Source organism: Trachinotus anak, unplaced genomic scaffold, assembly GCF_046630095.1.
Source record: "Trachinotus anak isolate AG129_WGS33_773 ecotype Australia unplaced genomic scaffold, CSIRO_AGI_Tana_v1 ptg000028l, whole genome shotgun sequence".
NCBI classification, from domain to species: domain Eukaryota; kingdom Metazoa; phylum Chordata; class Actinopteri; order Carangiformes; family Carangidae; genus Trachinotus; species Trachinotus anak.
Genome location: NW_027273879.1, coordinates 20557814 through 20576157, shown reverse-complemented (window position 1 = coordinate 20576157; position 18344 = coordinate 20557814). Strand labels below are relative to the sequence as shown.

Here is an 18344-nt window from a genome sequence, read left to right as displayed (position 1 = left end):
GCATGCTCGCTGTGCGTCACCAGCATGGATGTATTACTGGAACAGGGTGCTGGATCCAAAAATGGCGCCCGTTCAGTCCTGTTCGAGCTTCCGCCTGGCGCCTGTGCCCGCCTCTACCAATGCGTCACAAAGCGCGGCTCCGGTCGCCTAGCAACCTTGACAACACTTAACTTTTTTCGATCCTTGGGCTCTCTGTCGGTGTTTGCTACCATATAGATACCATGTGTGTTACACATTCATCTTCTTTAAAAAAGACTGATAAAATCTCTAATAATACCACGTTATAAACCCATGCTCCTGAACTCAAAACCAAACAATATGTCCGTCATTATGAAACATGTTCTGTTAAAGGTTTCATCTGTGGTGAGGATCCAAAGGATTCACAGAAGACACTGCAAGAAATATTCCAAACAATGGTCAACACACTCTCCATATTTATATTTTTTTAATTGACTCATATTCACTCCATACAATAACTGCATACTACAGTCTGGTGATGCAAATTTAAATTAAGGCCCACTTAAATATAATTATAGTGTAAAACATTACACTAATTTTGATTTGTCAGTTACATTAATTCACCTGAAGTCAACACTAGAGTAAGAATATTTACATGTCTAAAACAAATAGGCCATGTGTGTGAAGCATGTTGTCAAATACTGACAAAATAAAAGTAGAAACTGTGCAAAATGGGTTTCATTAAAATTAAAAAAAGAAAAGTGAAAGGTAATAGTGAAAGTTTTTCATACAGATATGTAAAAACTGAGAAAGTCTGTGTAGTCCATGTAGCACTTTTTGGTGGCTTTTAATCTGCAGTGTTTGTAAAAATGCAATATGATGTAATAACCATTAATCCAGTGCTTCACACACACACACACACACACACACACACACACACACACACACACACACACACACACACACACACACACACACACACACACACACTCTTCCAGCTTAGTCAGTTTACGTTGTGGTGTACATCGATATACCCGCTGTAATTCATGTAAACACATTTGGCTTCTGGTAAGGCTGAAGACAGTAAGGCTCTGTGTGAAGCTGGGGCTGTTTGGAGGCCTGGAGCTGCCCTGGTCCAAACCAGCTGACTCTAAGCATCAGCACCTGTAGGGAGGTTACCAAGACAACGCCACCACCTGCGTGCAGCTAATCCGTTCAGGCAAACCCCTGAAGTTACTGTCCAAAGAGATAGCACTACAAAAACCTCCTCTATACAGACAATTATCTTTCTTCTGCAAAGGCAAATTCATATAAGCAGAGCTCCCATTAATTATTTCAACTGTCTGAATTCACTTATGTCACATGATCCCCATTACTTGGAGGAGGCTGGGTCGAGGTGTTTGAGTGCTCCTCCCACCAGGTGGAGGCTCCCAGTGATGAGGACATGGATCTCGTCTGCGTCGCAGAGCGGAGCAGCTTTGGCTGTGATGCTGGGTTTAACTGTGAACACCCTCTTGGCTGGGTCTGCCAGCACCGAATCCCTGCCCTGGGTAATCCACTGGAGGGCGCTGAGGATGCAGGGGAAGACCAGGGTGTCTGCTTTCTTCTCAGGGACCAGGGGGAGGCTGTCCGGGATCAGCAGCTGAGGACCAGGGTTATCCCCCCTGCCGTGATGGAGATGCCAACTCCTCTCGTTGTCCAAGCAGCGAGTCAACATGTTCTCCACCGAGACATTAAAGTTCTGCTGGTCTGAGAGGAGAGAGAACGACAGAGGACTGATTCAGGTCCATAGTTTTCTGTTTGTTTGTTGTTGTTTTTTTAATATGTATACACACTGAACAAAAAAATCTAAATACTTTTATAAACACTTTTGTTCTTACTCCCATTTTTCATAAGTTGAAATTAAAGATCAACGATTTTTAGTAACCACACAAAAGGCCTCTTTCTCTCACATCTTCACAAATGTGTTAAATCCCTGTTAGTGAGCGTTTCTCCTTTACCAAGATAATCGTCCACCTGACAGTTGTAGCACATCAAAATGCTGATTACACAGCATGATTATTGCACAGGTGTGACCTGGGTTGGTTACAATAAAAGGCCACTTTAAAATGTGCAGTTTTATTTTGAAAAAAGACATTTGTTAGGTACTGAACTGTGCGACTTGGGCTACAGAGGTGATGTTTTGGATGCAAGAGTCATGGATCAGTAAATGGCAGTATCTGGTGACCTCCATTTGCCTTTGAATAATCACTGGTATTAAGTCTAAACACTTTTGTGTCATTTGTAGTTGTGCTGAAAAATAAAAAACACCGGTAAAGCCTTTAATCCTCATGGTTAATGCTCACTGTCGACTGAAAACAGACTGTGTCTCACCTGCGTTACAAGAAGCGATGGCTTCAGTGATGTTTGGGCAGAACACAGCGAAGTCAAACTGACACGGCTGCAGAGAAACAAGATGGAGTAGAACACAACAGGATTTAACAAGAGCAACAGAAACATTTATCAAACTTACTCCAACTGACTTACATTTCAGATGAATCGCACAGATCGCCTCATAGAAAATTTTCTATATTTAGATATTTAAATTTAAAGCTGCCTGGGCAGCAGCTCAACTTTCACATTCAAGTATTTGCATGTAGCACCTCATAAATGAATAAATAAATAAATAAATAAATAACAGTGCTGTCCAAACAAATACTCCATAAGAACTACGAAAAAAGTGTGATTGGTTGTGAAACCATCGTGGGAGAAGAGTGGACAAACACATGACAGAAGCGTCAAAGTGGTGACAAGATACAAATCAGTTTGTTGTCTGGACTTTCAGAATAAAATCACAGCACACACACAACGTAAAGATTTGTGAGTTGGGACTTTCTGTCCAAGCAACCACATACACAACTAGTCATGTGATCAAGAGTTCACTAAATCAGATAGTGGATTGTGATTCGACCTAAAAAGATTGTCATATGATCTTTTACCAGATCGCCGACCCCTGGAATCAATCATAGATGAGTGTTGCTGTTGCTGCACATAAAAAAAAAAAAAAATCCTCACATTTTACTCAATCTGCAAAAACCTATGCAATTAATTTTTTAAGGATCTTTTTTCATGTGAAATCCTTTTTCCATCAACAATCAATAACATGACATGAAAATGTAGGAAAATGGTTGAAATAAAAAAATAAACAACCAAGCTACAGTACCCACATTTTCATAAAGACAATGACCCTCTGTGCTGCTGACAGCAGGTGTACTCACCACCAGTAGTTTCAGCATGGCGGCTGAATCCCTCTCTCCTGTGGCGTTGAACAGTAAAACTCTGGCCACAGAACCACTGCAACACAAACACGCCCTGGTTTTACATCACTTGTGTTTTTTTGTTGTTTTTTAACAGACTGTATAAAAGCTATATGAAGTAGCTTGTGGGGCGCAGGTATAATAAGAGTGACGCTGACCTTGTATTCCTTTCATGCTGGGCCGCGGTCTCTCTGAACCACTGCACACAGGCCTGCATGCTGCGCATCGTGTGAGCTCCATCCAGGAAGTAGGTGACTGCTCCGTGTTTCAGAGTCTGATTCCTCCCAGGCCACTCTGTGTCAGCCAGTCCTGAGACCCCACACACACAGATCACACAGGGTGATGTCACATTCAGCCTGGAGGCTGGTAAATACTTGATGTACTGTATTTGTATCACTAGTTTGGCGAGACAGAGAAGTATGTGAACCCTTCCGAAATCTCTGCATTATTTGGTCATAAAATGTGATCACAAGACAAACACAATGTGCTGAAGTTAATAACACACAAACAATTATAATCTCCCTTGTCTTACAAAACACAGCCACAAAACATCCAGAGCTGGTGGGTGAAGTAAGTGAACCCCTGGATTTAATTATAATATATATTTCATTATTTGAAGTTAGATGAAGATGTGACCATGTCTTAAGAAACTATGGTGGCCCTGAGAGGTCAACACGATGCAACTTGAAAAAAGAAGAAGAAAAAAAAAAAAAAAAACACACACGCAAACAGAAAACACAAACAAATTCAGAGAACATCTTCATCATAATTCATCAAGTGTTTGTTACAACACGTGATGTGTTGAAACAAACACTTTTTCTTACCACTGTACGAACATCTACTTTTCCAGGATGTGGATGTATTTCAAGTCGTACAAATTTTGCCTGTTTACATTCTAGAGTCTAAACACCTGAACACAGCGGCGTGTTGAATCAGCTCAGTCAGTTTGTCCTAACTTTGCTCTGATCAGCAATGACTCACCTTTCACCATGATGGGGCTGAGTTTGAATGGTGTCGCCTGAGGTGCTCCTGTGTTCTCTACGCTGGTGGAAGGAAAGCTTTTATCTGTTGACAGACGACAGGTTGTTGTGAAAACGGAGACAACAACAACGAATACACAACACTGCTTTCTTCTTCCACCTGTTCAAGTGGCAGTGTTCTGTCACAGGTGAGTGCTACAACTTGATGAGATGTTTATGAGTAGAGTAGAGAACTGCATGATATTTAGCACCTGGTTTTTATTGTGGTTATTTTTTAACCTACTTTTTTACATTCTGATGATGAATCTACTCAACAACTTAAATTAGGTTTATTCACAGCGTTTTGTGGTTTTCAGCCACCGTTGTCTTTATAATAGAGGCTATAATACGTCCTCTGAGCAGCCACATCTTCAGGCCAGACTGGAGGCTACAGTGAGTCACTGTTGGCTATGTAGCAGTACTCGCACAAAGCTCCTTTAAAGTGCTCTAATGAGTCTACTGAGAGAGGAAGAAGATGTGCTTTTAATCTCTTTGTCTGTGTATTTAACCTTGGGCTGCTTTAGTCTTTACATCATGACGACAGTGTTCAGCTGAGACTTGTGCTGTGTTTCATGTGTTACCTAAATGTTACTGGTCAGATCACTGTAGTGACTTTTACTGTAGTTACTCAGGCCAACAAGTTTATTTGTGGTCACATTTATGCACAAAGTTTCATCTGTTTTTACGCCACAATTAATGAATACAGAGATCACTGCATTGGTTTTATGCAATGAGGGGAAGCAAATTAGCTTCCGTGGACATTATATACATGACTTCTGTTACTCTTCTTATCTGTTTGTAGTGATGTAAATCTGTATGGTCCTGGTAAATAAACGGTAACTGAACTGCACTTATACAGCGCTTTTCTAGTCTTATCGAACATTCAAAGTGCTTTACACTACAAGCCACATTCACACACACACATTCATACAGCACTGCTACCATACACACCCTCACACACAGATGGATCAGTGATTTGGGGTTCAGTATCTTTGACATGTGGACTGGAAGAGCCGGGGATCGACCCTCTAACCCTCTGGCTCTACCTCCTGAGCCACAGCCGCCCATAATAAACAAAACTATATGACATCCAGGCTTTCTGTGTCCATTTCAGCCCAATAATAGGGAGCCTGCTAAATATATTGATCATATTGCAGAAGTTCGTGAGAAACCACACTTCATGTATGAGTTTTACTCTTGTGTAGCCAAACATTTTAGACATTTTTGTATTTGTTATTTTCAAATGTTAGTGACACTCTGTCCAACCTGGTAGACATCTTCTCTGCAGCCACACGTGAGTCAGCTGGAGAGCCAGGGAGGCGTTGCAGTGCTGGTGCAACCCTGCCAGGCCCAGACGCAAAGGTCCGCAGTCTGCCTTATAGTCCTCCAGGTCTGGACACACCTGCAGAGGACACTACAACAACAACAACAACAACAACAACAACAACAACAACAGGTTAGATTATATTACATACAACTGAGCAGCTATGGGCAAAATGTCAACAGACTGACTGAAAACACTGTTAGTGTGAGTGGTCACTTACTCCGATCTCTTTGGCCCTGTCCTTGAGCACCGTCATTGCATTTTCTGGTTGTTTGGTTGTGAAGGCAGGAACCCCTGGCTGAAGAAAACACATGCACATCATTCACAGCCAGTGAGAAGTATGATGCTGTTTTCTACAGATGTGCAACAGACAAACAAATCTTACACATACGGAATCAATGGGTTTTTGGGAAATATTAAACCTGCCAAATGTTCCTGCCACACAGCTGAATGAACAGTTGGCAATTCTGAAAATCCCTTGGCCAGCAGGTACACCTTTATTTTGTACCTTTCAGGTAAATGTAAACCAGTACTGCAATGGTAAAAACAGCCTCGTTTACAGCGCGCAGATCGTGAACAGGTCACCAGGATCTGCCACTCGCTCCACTGGAAGAAGCGGAGCGATGTGTGGAGATGTCAGAGGTGGAGGGAGTCAGTTGTGCCTTCTTCTGCATCAGGTCTTACAGGATCATGTAGAGGATCATGTTGTTTGTTGGGCCTGTAATCCACAACTAATGGAGTAGCAGCCTTGATCACACACACATCATACTTAGTGCTGCGCCAGCTTTTTGGGACCCTCTCATAAGTCAGATGGATATTTTTATACTTTATATAATATCCATCACAAAATTATTTATAAAAAACTATGTGTATTTGATTATTTTTGTTATCAAATATACATTGTTGTTTTTTTTCTTCTCCTAAACCCAACCGGTCGAGGCAGACGGCCGCCCACCCTGAGCCCGGTTCTGTTGGAGGTTTCTTCCTGTTAAAATGGAGTTTTTCCTCCCCCATGTCGCCAAGCGCTTGCTCTTTGTGGGAACTGTTGGGTTTTTCTCTGTAACAAAGTAAGGTCTTGACCTTGCCTTGAGATAATGTATATTATGATTTGGCGCTATACAAATAAAATTGAATTGAATTGAATTATCGTCCTGTTGGGTTACATGTAAAAAAGTGAAAGTCATTTTTCCTATTGAGAGACTTTTCCCTGACTTTTGGTGAGAAGATTTGTCTCCTTTATCGTATACACCATATTCTATTTTCCACCACAACAACAATGAGCAGTTCACTTTTAAAGGACTGAACTCAGGGTCTTGTTCACAACTGAGGGTCAGATGGATCGGTGCAGCATCAGCAGTAATGCAGATGTTGTACCGAACTGTTGTGGTGAAGAAGGAGCTGGGCCAGAAGGCAACACTTGATTTACCAGTCGTTTTTCGTTCCAACCCTCATCTATGGTCATGAGCTTTGGATAGAAACCAAAAGAAAGAGATCACAGATACCAGTAGCTGAAATGGGTTTCCTCCATTGCCTTAGAGATACAGTGAGAAGCTCAGACATCCAGAGGAAGCTCGGAGTAGAGTCGCTGCTGCTTCATGTCAAAATGAGCCATTTGAGGTGGTACGAGCAACAGATTAGGATGCCTCCTGGGTGCCTTCCTTTGGAGGTTCTCCAGGAACATCCAACTGGGAGAAGACCCCAGAGCAGACCAAGAACTCGCTGGAGAGGTTACAAATCCCACCTGGCTTGGGAACACCCCAGGAGGAGCTGGAAAGCCACCATGACCCGACCCCGGATAGGAGGAAGAAAATGGATGGATGAATGGACTTCAGTGTCTTGAAGTATTAAAAAAATAATTTATTCTAACTGACCATGAAAGTTTAGCCTTGAGCATGAAAACAGCAGTCTGACCAAAAAAGAAAAAAATCCTCTGAACTCAAGGTCTGTTTTAGCACTTTCCATGGTCTTCAGACGATGGAGTTTGCTCAGGTTTACTTCAGATGTTCAATTTCGGCAACTCAAAAACCCAAGTTTCACATTTCCAATCTCCATGACAACAGAGCAACTTCCATCTGCTGATGAAGACTGAGATGAAGTTGAAAGCACAAAGAGCTAGAAGGTGGCCTTTGAGTCTTTCTTTTGTCATATTACTTCCAACCTTTGGTCCAATCACAATGACACCTTTCTGATGTAAACAGCCAACACACCTTGAAGATGCCTCCTTTTTGCCAAGCGATCTTTTCAATGGTGTCTCCAAGAATCTGTGTGTGGTCTATACCCAGAGAGGAGATGCCACATACCCATGGCCTACTGTCAAGACAAAAGCAGAGAGAGGAGACACACTGGTAATGTTTCATTACAACACTGATAGAGTTGTAATAAAAACCTTAACTTTATGGTACAACTAGTGATAAATCCCCTTGCTAAGCAACATTACATCACAATGTGACTTTAAACGTGAACTATCAAAGTCAGATATATTTCTATTACTCAGCCTCATAATTTGGTCCTAAACACACATGACAGTGCTGTTTTTCCACACATCCGTCTGTCAACAAACACATACAGTCCTGTTTTGTCATTTTGTGGCATATGTGACAAAATCTGACTATCCTTTCTTGCTATGTTCAGTTAAGGTGACTATCTCTGCTCATGCCAATCACACTGTTGAGTCATTCTGTCTCAGATAAGGTTGCTGCAGCACAATCTCAGATTATGTTCAAACCTTGTCTGCATCATGAATGGCGCCAATCTCCAGTGGTAATGTTGAAGGTAGAAGGGGACACAGTGTCCCTCTGACCAAACCACATAACTTCAGTCTTGGCAGCGTGAACATAGATTGAAGTTAGCTAAAGGTGGCTGTACTTTGAGAAAACAATCCTTTCTTTTTGGGGGCATTTGTAAGTCTTTATTTGATCGGACAGTGGAGAGTGACAGGATGTGGATGACCTCTACATCAGGTGAGACGTTGAACCACTGGAGGTCAGCTTCTCAGCTTTCTGATAGAGTTAGATTCTGTAGATCAAGATAGTGTTGACTGTGACACAGTACAAGTGCAGCTTTTTAATGGCTGCAAAATGTTTAAATCATAAAAAAGATATGAAAGCTGTCATGTGTGTTAGTATCAAAGCAACATTTACGCTGTGCACAAGCTAAACTGCAGTAAGTAAGTAGAGAATGAAGCCATATTAACTCAGACTTATGTCTATCTACCTTTAAATAGAGAATCTTACCTTATGATATTGGTGCAGTCATATGCTCCACCGATTCCAACTTCTATTACAGCTAAATCCACCTGAACAAAGAGCAGTAACGTCATAATTCAAAGCAGGTTAGTAATTAAACCAATAAAACTGCTCGTGGGCCTGAGGGTAATGACACTGTTTGAGCAGTCTGTTAATCCAGCACACTGACCCAGAGCAAGACATTTGAACAGCTACAGGCCAGACTGCCAAGAAATTTTCTGAGTGCATCTATGATCCCCAGAGGATGAACCTTTATAATTACATTTCTTGACTCACCACAGATGTGGTGAGAATGGCTCAAGAAAAAAAACACAGTAACAGAGCAGATAACAGTGGAAACACATTCAAATCTATGGTGAAGTGAAGGCTCATGATCGTCATCTTTCAGGGCTATTTCAGTTGGTTTGAGTAACATTTGCTGGCTGCTCCTAAAGGCAGTACAAGCTGCTATCGTACCTTCTCCTGAAGAAACACGTGGAAGGCCAAGATGGTGAGGAAACGGAAGTATGCTGGCATCGTCCCTCCATGGGCATCCTGAGGAGGGCAAAGGCAAGGACAGAATGACTGCATCACTTTGTTTCTACACAATAACATACACCAGTAAATTTTTATTTTTTTATTTTTTTTTTAAATCAGGATCTCAGAATTATTTTATTTTATTTTTTCACTCAGAAGGGGGGGGGGGGCAATTTTGGATGCAAACTCAATTGAATTCAGAGGAAACATCAGCATTTTATCTCCCTGTGAAACACCATATATTTATGTGATCTCATCATGTAACCAGGATTGTTTGACTTTGTCTCTTCTGTACGACACAAGAATGACCATCAGTCTGCCCAAACTATTTAAACAGCAGTCCCACTGTGCACTGATTACCAGTAATGTGAGCAAACTACACTGTCACATGAGGGTCATGCTCATCCTGACATCAAGGGTCTCATTTTGCCCTGGACTCAAATATAACCTGTGACACTGATAATACACAGCTGAGGCTGAACTTCTACTGAGGCTGAAGAAACGAGCAGGACTCACACTCAGGTAAAATGCCTCAGAAATCAGTGCTGGGAAAACCCACTGTCAGCTTTAGATGATTAAAGGTTACTCCACTGGATCGTTTCACTGAGTGAATGAGCAGCCAGTGTTTCTTTCCAGTAAGTCCAGTTTCAGTTAGAGTAACAATGTTTAGGTCTAAAGTGGGATGAGCTGTGTTTTAAAATGATACATGACCCACCTTAGTTTCATCCAGACGTCCATAAACCTGCCAGAAGTATTTAGTGAAGAGCTCTTTTCCAATGGGCTGTCCGTTGATTCGAATCCTCTCCCTGACTTGTACCAAGTGTGGAGAACTGCAACCGAGGGAAAATTAACCATAAATTTTAAAAAAATTACCATGCTGACCCACATAAATATACATGTTAACCTTGTCTTCTTCTCCATTTAACTGTCATTTATACATTTACTTATATCAAGTCATTCAGGATGTCATATCTCAAAACATATGAGGCCACATATTTTACAGAGACATCATAAAAAGTATATTTCTGTGTATAAATTGATCTTCTGACTCAGTGTGTCAGATGACTGCATCATCACAGGACTGCAGGGCATAGCTGGGACCATGCGTCTGCAGGTGTGCAGAGTTTGGTTACAACAGCTTTAGCCAATTTTGATATATGAGCATTTATGTAAAACTGATCTTAACACAGGTTTCAAATTGTATAATTTTGTAAAATTCAGTTGATAATTTTTTGACTGTAGGTCATGTAGACTGACTTCACACTTACATCTTTAACATTGTTGGGGAAAATAATTTTTAGCCTATGTCACGTTTTTGCCACAATGTGCCACCTAAGGGCCAGAAAGTTGCACAGGTGCTCAGTGGGGCAGAAGAACCTACAAAAACCAGTTTTGTGTTAACAGGAATGATGGTTGCCAAGACATGTAACAATTCCTGTTTTGTTTCACTCACTACACAATTACCTGTAAAATCCTGTACGGAACCCGTAACTTCTCAAAATCTGCTCTGAGAATGCACATGTTGACCCCTGAAAGGCAAACACAGACACCTAAGATTCCGACCCCAGACAGCTTCAAAACTCTGACAGCACATGTGAAAACATGTTTGCATGTCCCTCTGTCAGAGTCGACATACTGGGAGCTGTCTTTGAACTAATATAAACCACAGCTGGGTCAGATCAGTAAAATTTAAGTCAGCTCACCTTGCCCTTTGTTCCTGTCACATGAATAATATTGAGATGGTTGAGCTCCTCCACCTTTGAAACAAACACATGTCAGATTAAGACTAAAGGAAATAAGTGTTTCAGTGTTACACATCAGACAACAATGACACTGCACGACGTGAGCTGATTCGACCGACTCACTGTGAGACCAGCTCGCTCCAGGAAGCCTCTCATGGCCTGCAGCTGCTGCTGAGGGTGGCTCCGCTCCCGTCGTACCTGCTCCAGAGCACTGGCATTGGTCTGTAGTGTGTTCAGAGTGCAAATGGCATCCTGTGGCAAAAGCAAAGAGTGACATGCTTGAAAAACAAATCACCATAATCAAACTACAGCAAAGGACAGAAGCTTGGATTTGATGGACTGTAAGTCTTTAACATATTGCTTTATATAAAACACAAGTCATCCATGGAATTAATCTGCATTGAAGTCTATTGTATTTTATCTAATTAGACAATTCTGTGAAACAGCGACCTTTGACCAAATTTAACCAGTTCAGTCCAAGTGGACATTTGTGCCAGATGTAATGAAATTCCCTCCAGGCGTTCCCAAGATATCGCATCAACAAGAATGAAATGGATGTGAGGTCACAGTGACAACCTTTGACCTTCGACCATCATATCTCATCAGTTCATACCTGACTCCCTGTGAACGTTTGTGGCTGATTTAAAGAAATCCCCTCTGGGTGTTCCTGAGGTATTGTGTTGTTGAGAATGGGACGGACAAATGACCTGAAAACATAATCTACGTTTTATTGTGTTGTAAATTCACTGGGTTTTTAACTGTAAACTAGCAACCTGAAGACACTGGGATGTTACAGTGGGTATTTTATAATGTTTTCTGGCATTTAATGAAAACAATGTGTCATTAATTAGAATTATGATTGGTTGTAGCCCCACTCATGTCACTTACTATCACAGCTTAAGGCCGGGAACACACTGGCTGAGTCGCGTGTGCATGGTTGCCGCAGAACGTCTTGGTTTTCATTTGGCGCCTTTATTAACAGGTTAGAGCTGACACACTGTGTCATCTAGATCTATTGAGATTTGGTGTACTGCCTATTTTTCATGCTTGACATGTGGAGTTCCCAACAAAAACAGAAAGAGAAAAGACCTGTTGATGTCCTGTTGACATCATGCCAGCAACACTGCATAAAACTGACACCTTCCACAATACTTGTCTATGTCTAGATTGAATCTCAATATGACACAGACATGTAAAAATATATGTTCTACCATTTAACAGCTGCATGTGGAGACAGTGGCAGTTTAGTGTCAGTTTCTGTCAAAAATAAATCAGAATTAATTTATAATGAAAAGAAATCCAACATTCAAGTATCCTGCAAACAGAGCTGCAGTAGCAGCAACACAGCAGACACACACCCAACACAGGCAGAGCATTCCCGGCCTGGCAAGCTCCGTTTCATTTTAGGATGAACCAGCCTCTCATGAAGAAATAAAACTTTTGGTTTACCCAAACTAACAATGAGTGTATTGAGTATTGTGTGTGTGCCAGCTGTATCTTTTTTCCTCTGTGCCACAGAGATTTTTAAGACTATTGAAGAAAAACAAAGATCCATAGGTTAGCGCTGGGTGACATGTTCTTTTATTACCATATCATATTGTTTTATCTTGCCTCAGTCACATATACGTCATCCTGCTGCCCAAACACTAAACACGCTACTGAAAATATACTCAAATAAATGCACCATGTTGGCAGCCTAACAACAAATGGTACATGGTAAATGGACTCGACCACATTGAAGCCACATTTTCACATTCACACACACATTTATGGCACTTTTTCCTACACAAAGCATTTTTCTATCACACACACACACACACACACACACACACACACACACACACACACACACACACGATACACTGAGGTTCAGTATCTTGCTCAAGGACACAAACTGCGGACTAGAGGAGCCAGAACCACCAACCCTCCGATTAGTGGACGACCCACTCCTGAGCCACAGCTGCCCCAAATAACACACTTCCAAGTTTGATCCACAGTCAGCACCATCTGTAACAAAAGAAAAGACTGATTGAGTTTTCGATGTTTGTTCATACTGTTGTTGATACTGTTGCTACAGTCAGTAGCTACAACCTGTTTATCCAAAATATATCTAATACATATTTAATATCATACAACATGTTTACACTAAAGTCAACTCTGATTTAATGTTGCCAGTACACTACTTCTGCACTGCATATACAAAAAAAATACATGTGGTACTAACAAGAAATCACTTCCCAGAGCCCACCAGCCTTGTCATCACGCTTGGCCATGGCAGACCCCCCATAACAAAAACTGGGGAGGAAAAAAAATAAGTGTCATCAGAAGAGCTGAATGAATAGCCAGTCAACATCATAAAACCCAACCTAGACAGCTAACAATAACTTTTGGGAAGAGGAGTGTTGTGTGCCTCATCCTCAAGCCCCACTCACCCAGTTTTCTTATTCAGTCTCCCACAGACTCCAGCACTAAATCAACACATATAGGACGACCACGCATCCAGCCCCAGAGAGAGCTTTTACTGCCTGCTGGCCACCCTACAGCAGTCTTCAGCTCAACTGAAATAAACAGAGAAGGAAATCATTCACAATAAAAAACCAATACAGCTGTTAAGTACTGCACAGGGATTTTTCCTGGACTACTTCTACATTACCTCACTTTAAGCTTCATGTTGCAAAATTTACTGTACAGCTGCAGCTGCCTGGCTTGAAGCTGTAGCTGCATTTGTGGTTGAATATACAGTGGTGTAGATATGGCTACGGTAACTGTACTGATATTACTCTTAACTGCTCCTGTTAACATCAACCAAGGATGCACTGTTAGGTCAGACTGGATTTGAATCCACAGCACTTCTAACAAGTATGACAGATGTATGTTCAGGAATACGCTACAACATTCAGCCAGCACAACCAATTCAGTTCACTGCGCACATGCAACTGCATAAATGATATTTATAGTTTATAATTACAGTTATTGCGACACCCATTATAGAGGAATGTGAATTGTAACAGCCAGGCTACAACCACAATGTACAGCCTGTGTAGAGAGCTGGTTAACTAGCTCCATAGGTCTTAGTTATCCATCTACCCGCACTGATACAGATTGTGCCTGACCAGCCACAGCTGAACGTGGGTTAACTCGCAGCTATATAATAAAAACCTTGTAGTTATCACATGGAGTTGATGCTTTCCAAAAAACATTAATCTCTTAACAAACATTAACATAGTGGATCCTAACTGCATAGCTGACAATGCAAGTGGCGACTCACATCTGTGCAGCTGCTCACACACTCAGACGAGTTATTAACAGGAACTTCTACAGGGCCTCTGTCAAAAACACAGAACAAACATATTAAAAGGTAGATAACCTGTTTAGTTAGTGACATCAAAATTAGCATTCTCTCTTTAAAACTTTTTGCAATATAAGTTGCACTTGAAGATGTTTATGTTGTTGTTAACTAAACTGCACAATATCTTAGCTCATCTAATGTTAGCCAGCATTTAATTATACAAAATCAACAAACTAACAAAAATGAGTTAAATATTATTTTAGTTACTGTTCTTAGACCAAGACATGGATTTACACTTTAATAAGAGACACATATTATAAATTCCACATTTTTTAAAAACACAATTTCAATTTAGACATTTACATTAACTGCAAGTTCATTAAAATAACATTAGCTTCACTTTTGGTTTACGATTAGCTTAACTAACTATTACAAATGCTTCGTAGCTAGCTACTATGAGGTACAAAAGCAAACAATATATCAACTTAAACTATAAAGTTGATCATGTAAAAAAAATAATTACCTTTTATTATAATTCCAGCATATTAATGGCCAAACAGTTGGGTTTCCGTGGACGAGAAGGAGATCTGAATTGATTTGACAGACAGCCTATGATAGCTTGCTCCACATGCTTGCGCAACTTTCTGAGACTCAAAACACAATAAACTTATGTTACTAAAGTTCATGGCAGTGTTATCACAGTGGGGTGGGGTGGGGTGGGGGGGGGGGGGTGGGTACTGCTTACGCACGCCTATGACCTCAGGCCTGTTTCAAAGGTTAAGTAACCACTGTTCCTAAAGGGGCGAGTTTACGTACATTTGTCAACAAGAACTGACCACACGATCAAATATTACACTGTCATTACAAGCAAGCTTTCATTTCCAGCAGGCGTTGTGGAGCACAAGCTGTCTGAGTTTAATAAGCAGGGTCTGTAATGTTTCTTGCACAAATACAAAAAATATCAGAAGAGTGAATGATGAATGAAAGGATGCAGGCTGCCGCTGCAAAATGTATATAGGGGTAACAGCAGCATTATTTTCATTTGATAGTTGTTTTCACTTTGCACAGAAGATGATATGGGAGGAATATACATCCACACACACACACACACACACACACACACACACACACTTTAAAAAACGTTTCTTTAACAATCTTTAAAGTTTGCAAAATTACAACCTTCAGGAACAGTTATGGAACATCCCCGTTTACTCGCAGCACTGTGGACAGTAGCTCTTTCATTTGCATTAACTTTCAGCTGCATTACTGTCGTCTGACTCACTGTCTTGACAGTTCCCTGTACATGGCTCCAAAGATACACTGTTTCACTACTATCAGGACAGAAAAGGTACGCATTAAAGTTTACCCAAAAAACAGGCCCAAGTCAAACTGTCAAATATGGCATCGAAGCAAAGGTTTAGACCACGTGTTAGCTCCCTGGCTGCACTTTGCCGTCCAGTCAGTCAGTCAGCCAGTCAGTCAGTCAGCCAGTCAGTCAGTGAGCCAACAACAGACAGTACAGCTGACAGTGTGCTGGCAGCCCTCTCCACGCTGTAACTTTTCATAGCACAGTCGCTCAGCAGCCAGCGGCTGATTTGACGGTTTCTGGCCCCTCGGCTCCGCTGACAATGGCAGCCAGAGTGAGTGTTTTCTCATGTGGCCATGTTTCTGCCCACTTCCACGGCGGATTCACTCACGGCACTGTTACAAACTTCTCCCGCTAGTGGCTCGCTAGCTCGTTAGCAGCTGGTGCTGGGCTGAGCAGACTGTGCCGCGGCTTACCTGGTACTCCATGCCCGGTATGTGCGGCGCCGTCTTGGTGCTGTAGGCTCTGACTGAAAGGCGCGCCAATCTGCACACCCGGGGCTGCGTGGGGAGCCGAGTGGCAAACACGGAACCGGACTGCAACACACGCAACATGCACACCATCATGAGGCGCCGAGCTGTCACAGGAAGCGACGGCCAAATACGGGAGGGTCCTTTCACCGACGTAATGACGTATGACAAGCCCCCCCCCTTTTTTTTAAGCGAACAACAAATAATATACAAAGACCAGTCTGTTTTCTTACAAAAGATGCACGTTAGTACTCATCACTGTATAACGTTATTATATTATAATTTTTATTAATATACAGCATCACACTGTATATAATGATTATCATAATATCACTATACTGTTATTTTATACTATTTTATATTCCCATGAATATTTTTGATGTATATCACTATTACATTGACACGACGTCATATAATTTGTATGAAGTATTAAGCTATTTTATATTTATTATTATTATTATTATTATTATTATATTGTTATATTATTGCATTCTTTTTACAATTATATTCAGGTTACTTAGCTACAACTTTCTTTTTCACTCCCTTCTCATACATGCCATTGAGTTCAGATAAATCCGTCTTATTCGCACTGAAACCTATCAGATTCTTATGGGATTCCACCTTAAGAAGAAAAGCACATACTTAGGAATGATCGCTTGTAAGAATATATTACAGATTCATCCTAATATTGAAAAAAAACAAGACACACTGAACTCCTGGTTAATGTGAGATACTGGGAAAAACAACATTACCTCAAAAAAGGATTGATTCAAGGGCATTGTCATGAAGTTTTGGGGGACTAACACCAAAGCTGCAACAGGCCATACGCCACAGTGTTTTAAGTCACTCAGGCCCACTGTTGGCGCTTTGCTGTCTTGAGGTTGCAGAGAGTGACACCTGCTGGCCTGAAGACAACGACGCAGTATTTCACTGCTATTTTAAAGTCGTGTCCTGACGTAATTGTGCCGCTTCTGTCAACCTGCGGCCGTTCCAGAGTGCCGCGTCAGAGCGCAGTGCCATTACGCACGGCCGACCACTGTGTACCTTCAGTAAATCGCCTGTAAATGACACCAAGCTGCACAATGACAACACACATCTACATACATCAGAGTGGATGGTTATAACTCGATAAAACCATATGAAGACGTAAACACTTGGGCGCCCCTGGCTTTTCAAAGGAATGGAAGACGGCACTATTTAGTGTGTTACGCTTATAATACTCCCACGATTAATTGGGAGAATAACTCATTTGAGTCATGGCATTTAATATTATGTGGGAAATACATTTTCTAATAATAAAAAATTGAAAAAAAAAATTTATTAAAAATTAAATAAATTAATTAAAGTTTATTCAAAAAAACTTTATTTTTTGTTGAGATGTAACATTTCTGTGGACAAAATGGCAATCAAATTGACAACTTAGTTTATTTGGACAAACAAAGATTAAAACTATTTATTTGTCCAGATAAAGATCTTATTTGTCTCTCATGGTTTGGCAGTGGAATTTTGTTTGTAAGTGTTGTTGTCGTATTAAGAATTCCTTCATAATTTGGTGTGATCCTCACAGTAAAACAGTATACTTCTGTTTTTGATGCACTTCCTTTTCGTTTTTAATGAAATGTAATCAGAGAGACTAACATCGTTAGCTTTATGCATATTTCTACTGGAGATAGGCCTATTGATATTTGGAATGAACTGTGCAATTACAGACACATTAGAAATACACTGAACCATGTACATTTTCTACAGCAAAAAAATGTTTGGTCTTCCATTACAGGTGATTAACAGTGGGAAAAGGCTGGTTGTAACACAGGTCAGTTACAACACATCAAATCTCTCTGATCAGGCTCAAGTTACAAATCACCTGATTCACTCCATACAGGCTCAATTTAGTCCTTCTTCCATATGTGAGGAAGTTGCAGCCTCTGGGAGTCACAGACAGAAGGGAAAAAATTATTTTGATGTAAGAAAGTATTTTTTTTCTTATTTATTTTTGCGACTACATTGTCTGCTTTGTACTTAAACTCTTCAACCTTAAATCATGTTTATTGTGTTTGTGTAGCTCTCTTTCATGCAAGCTGTCAATGCTAATGTTTTAGCTGTTAGCTGTAAAGTTAGC

The 18344-nt window shown here is 40.9% G+C and overlaps 1 protein-coding gene across 3 annotated transcripts; it reads right to left on the bottom strand.

The window, feature by feature from the left end:
- Positions 1-428: 428 nt before the first annotated feature.
- Positions 429-16358, bottom strand: fpgs (folylpolyglutamate synthase). 3 transcript variants are annotated; one of them, XM_071465600.1, is made up of 17 exons: positions 13533-13672; positions 13325-13395; positions 13025-13107; positions 11224-11352; positions 11062-11115; positions 10823-10887; positions 10074-10188; positions 9299-9376; positions 8831-8892; positions 7805-7907; positions 5818-5895; positions 5540-5687; positions 4236-4319; positions 3413-3563; positions 3216-3291; positions 2332-2398; positions 429-1707 (listed from the first exon to the last, which is right to left on the bottom strand). In XM_071465600.1, the coding sequence occupies exons 2-17, from the start codon at positions 13371-13373 to the stop codon at positions 1331-1333; spliced, it is 1719 nt and encodes a 572-aa protein (XP_071321701.1). In that variant the 5' UTR covers positions 13374-13395; positions 13533-13672; the 3' UTR covers positions 429-1330. The 3 variants fall into 3 exon arrangements, with proteins under 3 accessions (XP_071321701.1, XP_071321700.1, XP_071321702.1); XM_071465599.1 differs by lacking the exons at positions 13025-13107; positions 13325-13395; positions 13533-13672 and adding an exon at positions 16172-16355; XM_071465601.1 differs by lacking the exons at positions 429-1707; positions 2332-2398; positions 13025-13107; positions 13325-13395; positions 13533-13672 and adding exons at positions 2771-2982; positions 16172-16358.
- Between the last annotated feature and the right edge of the window lie 1986 nt (positions 16359-18344).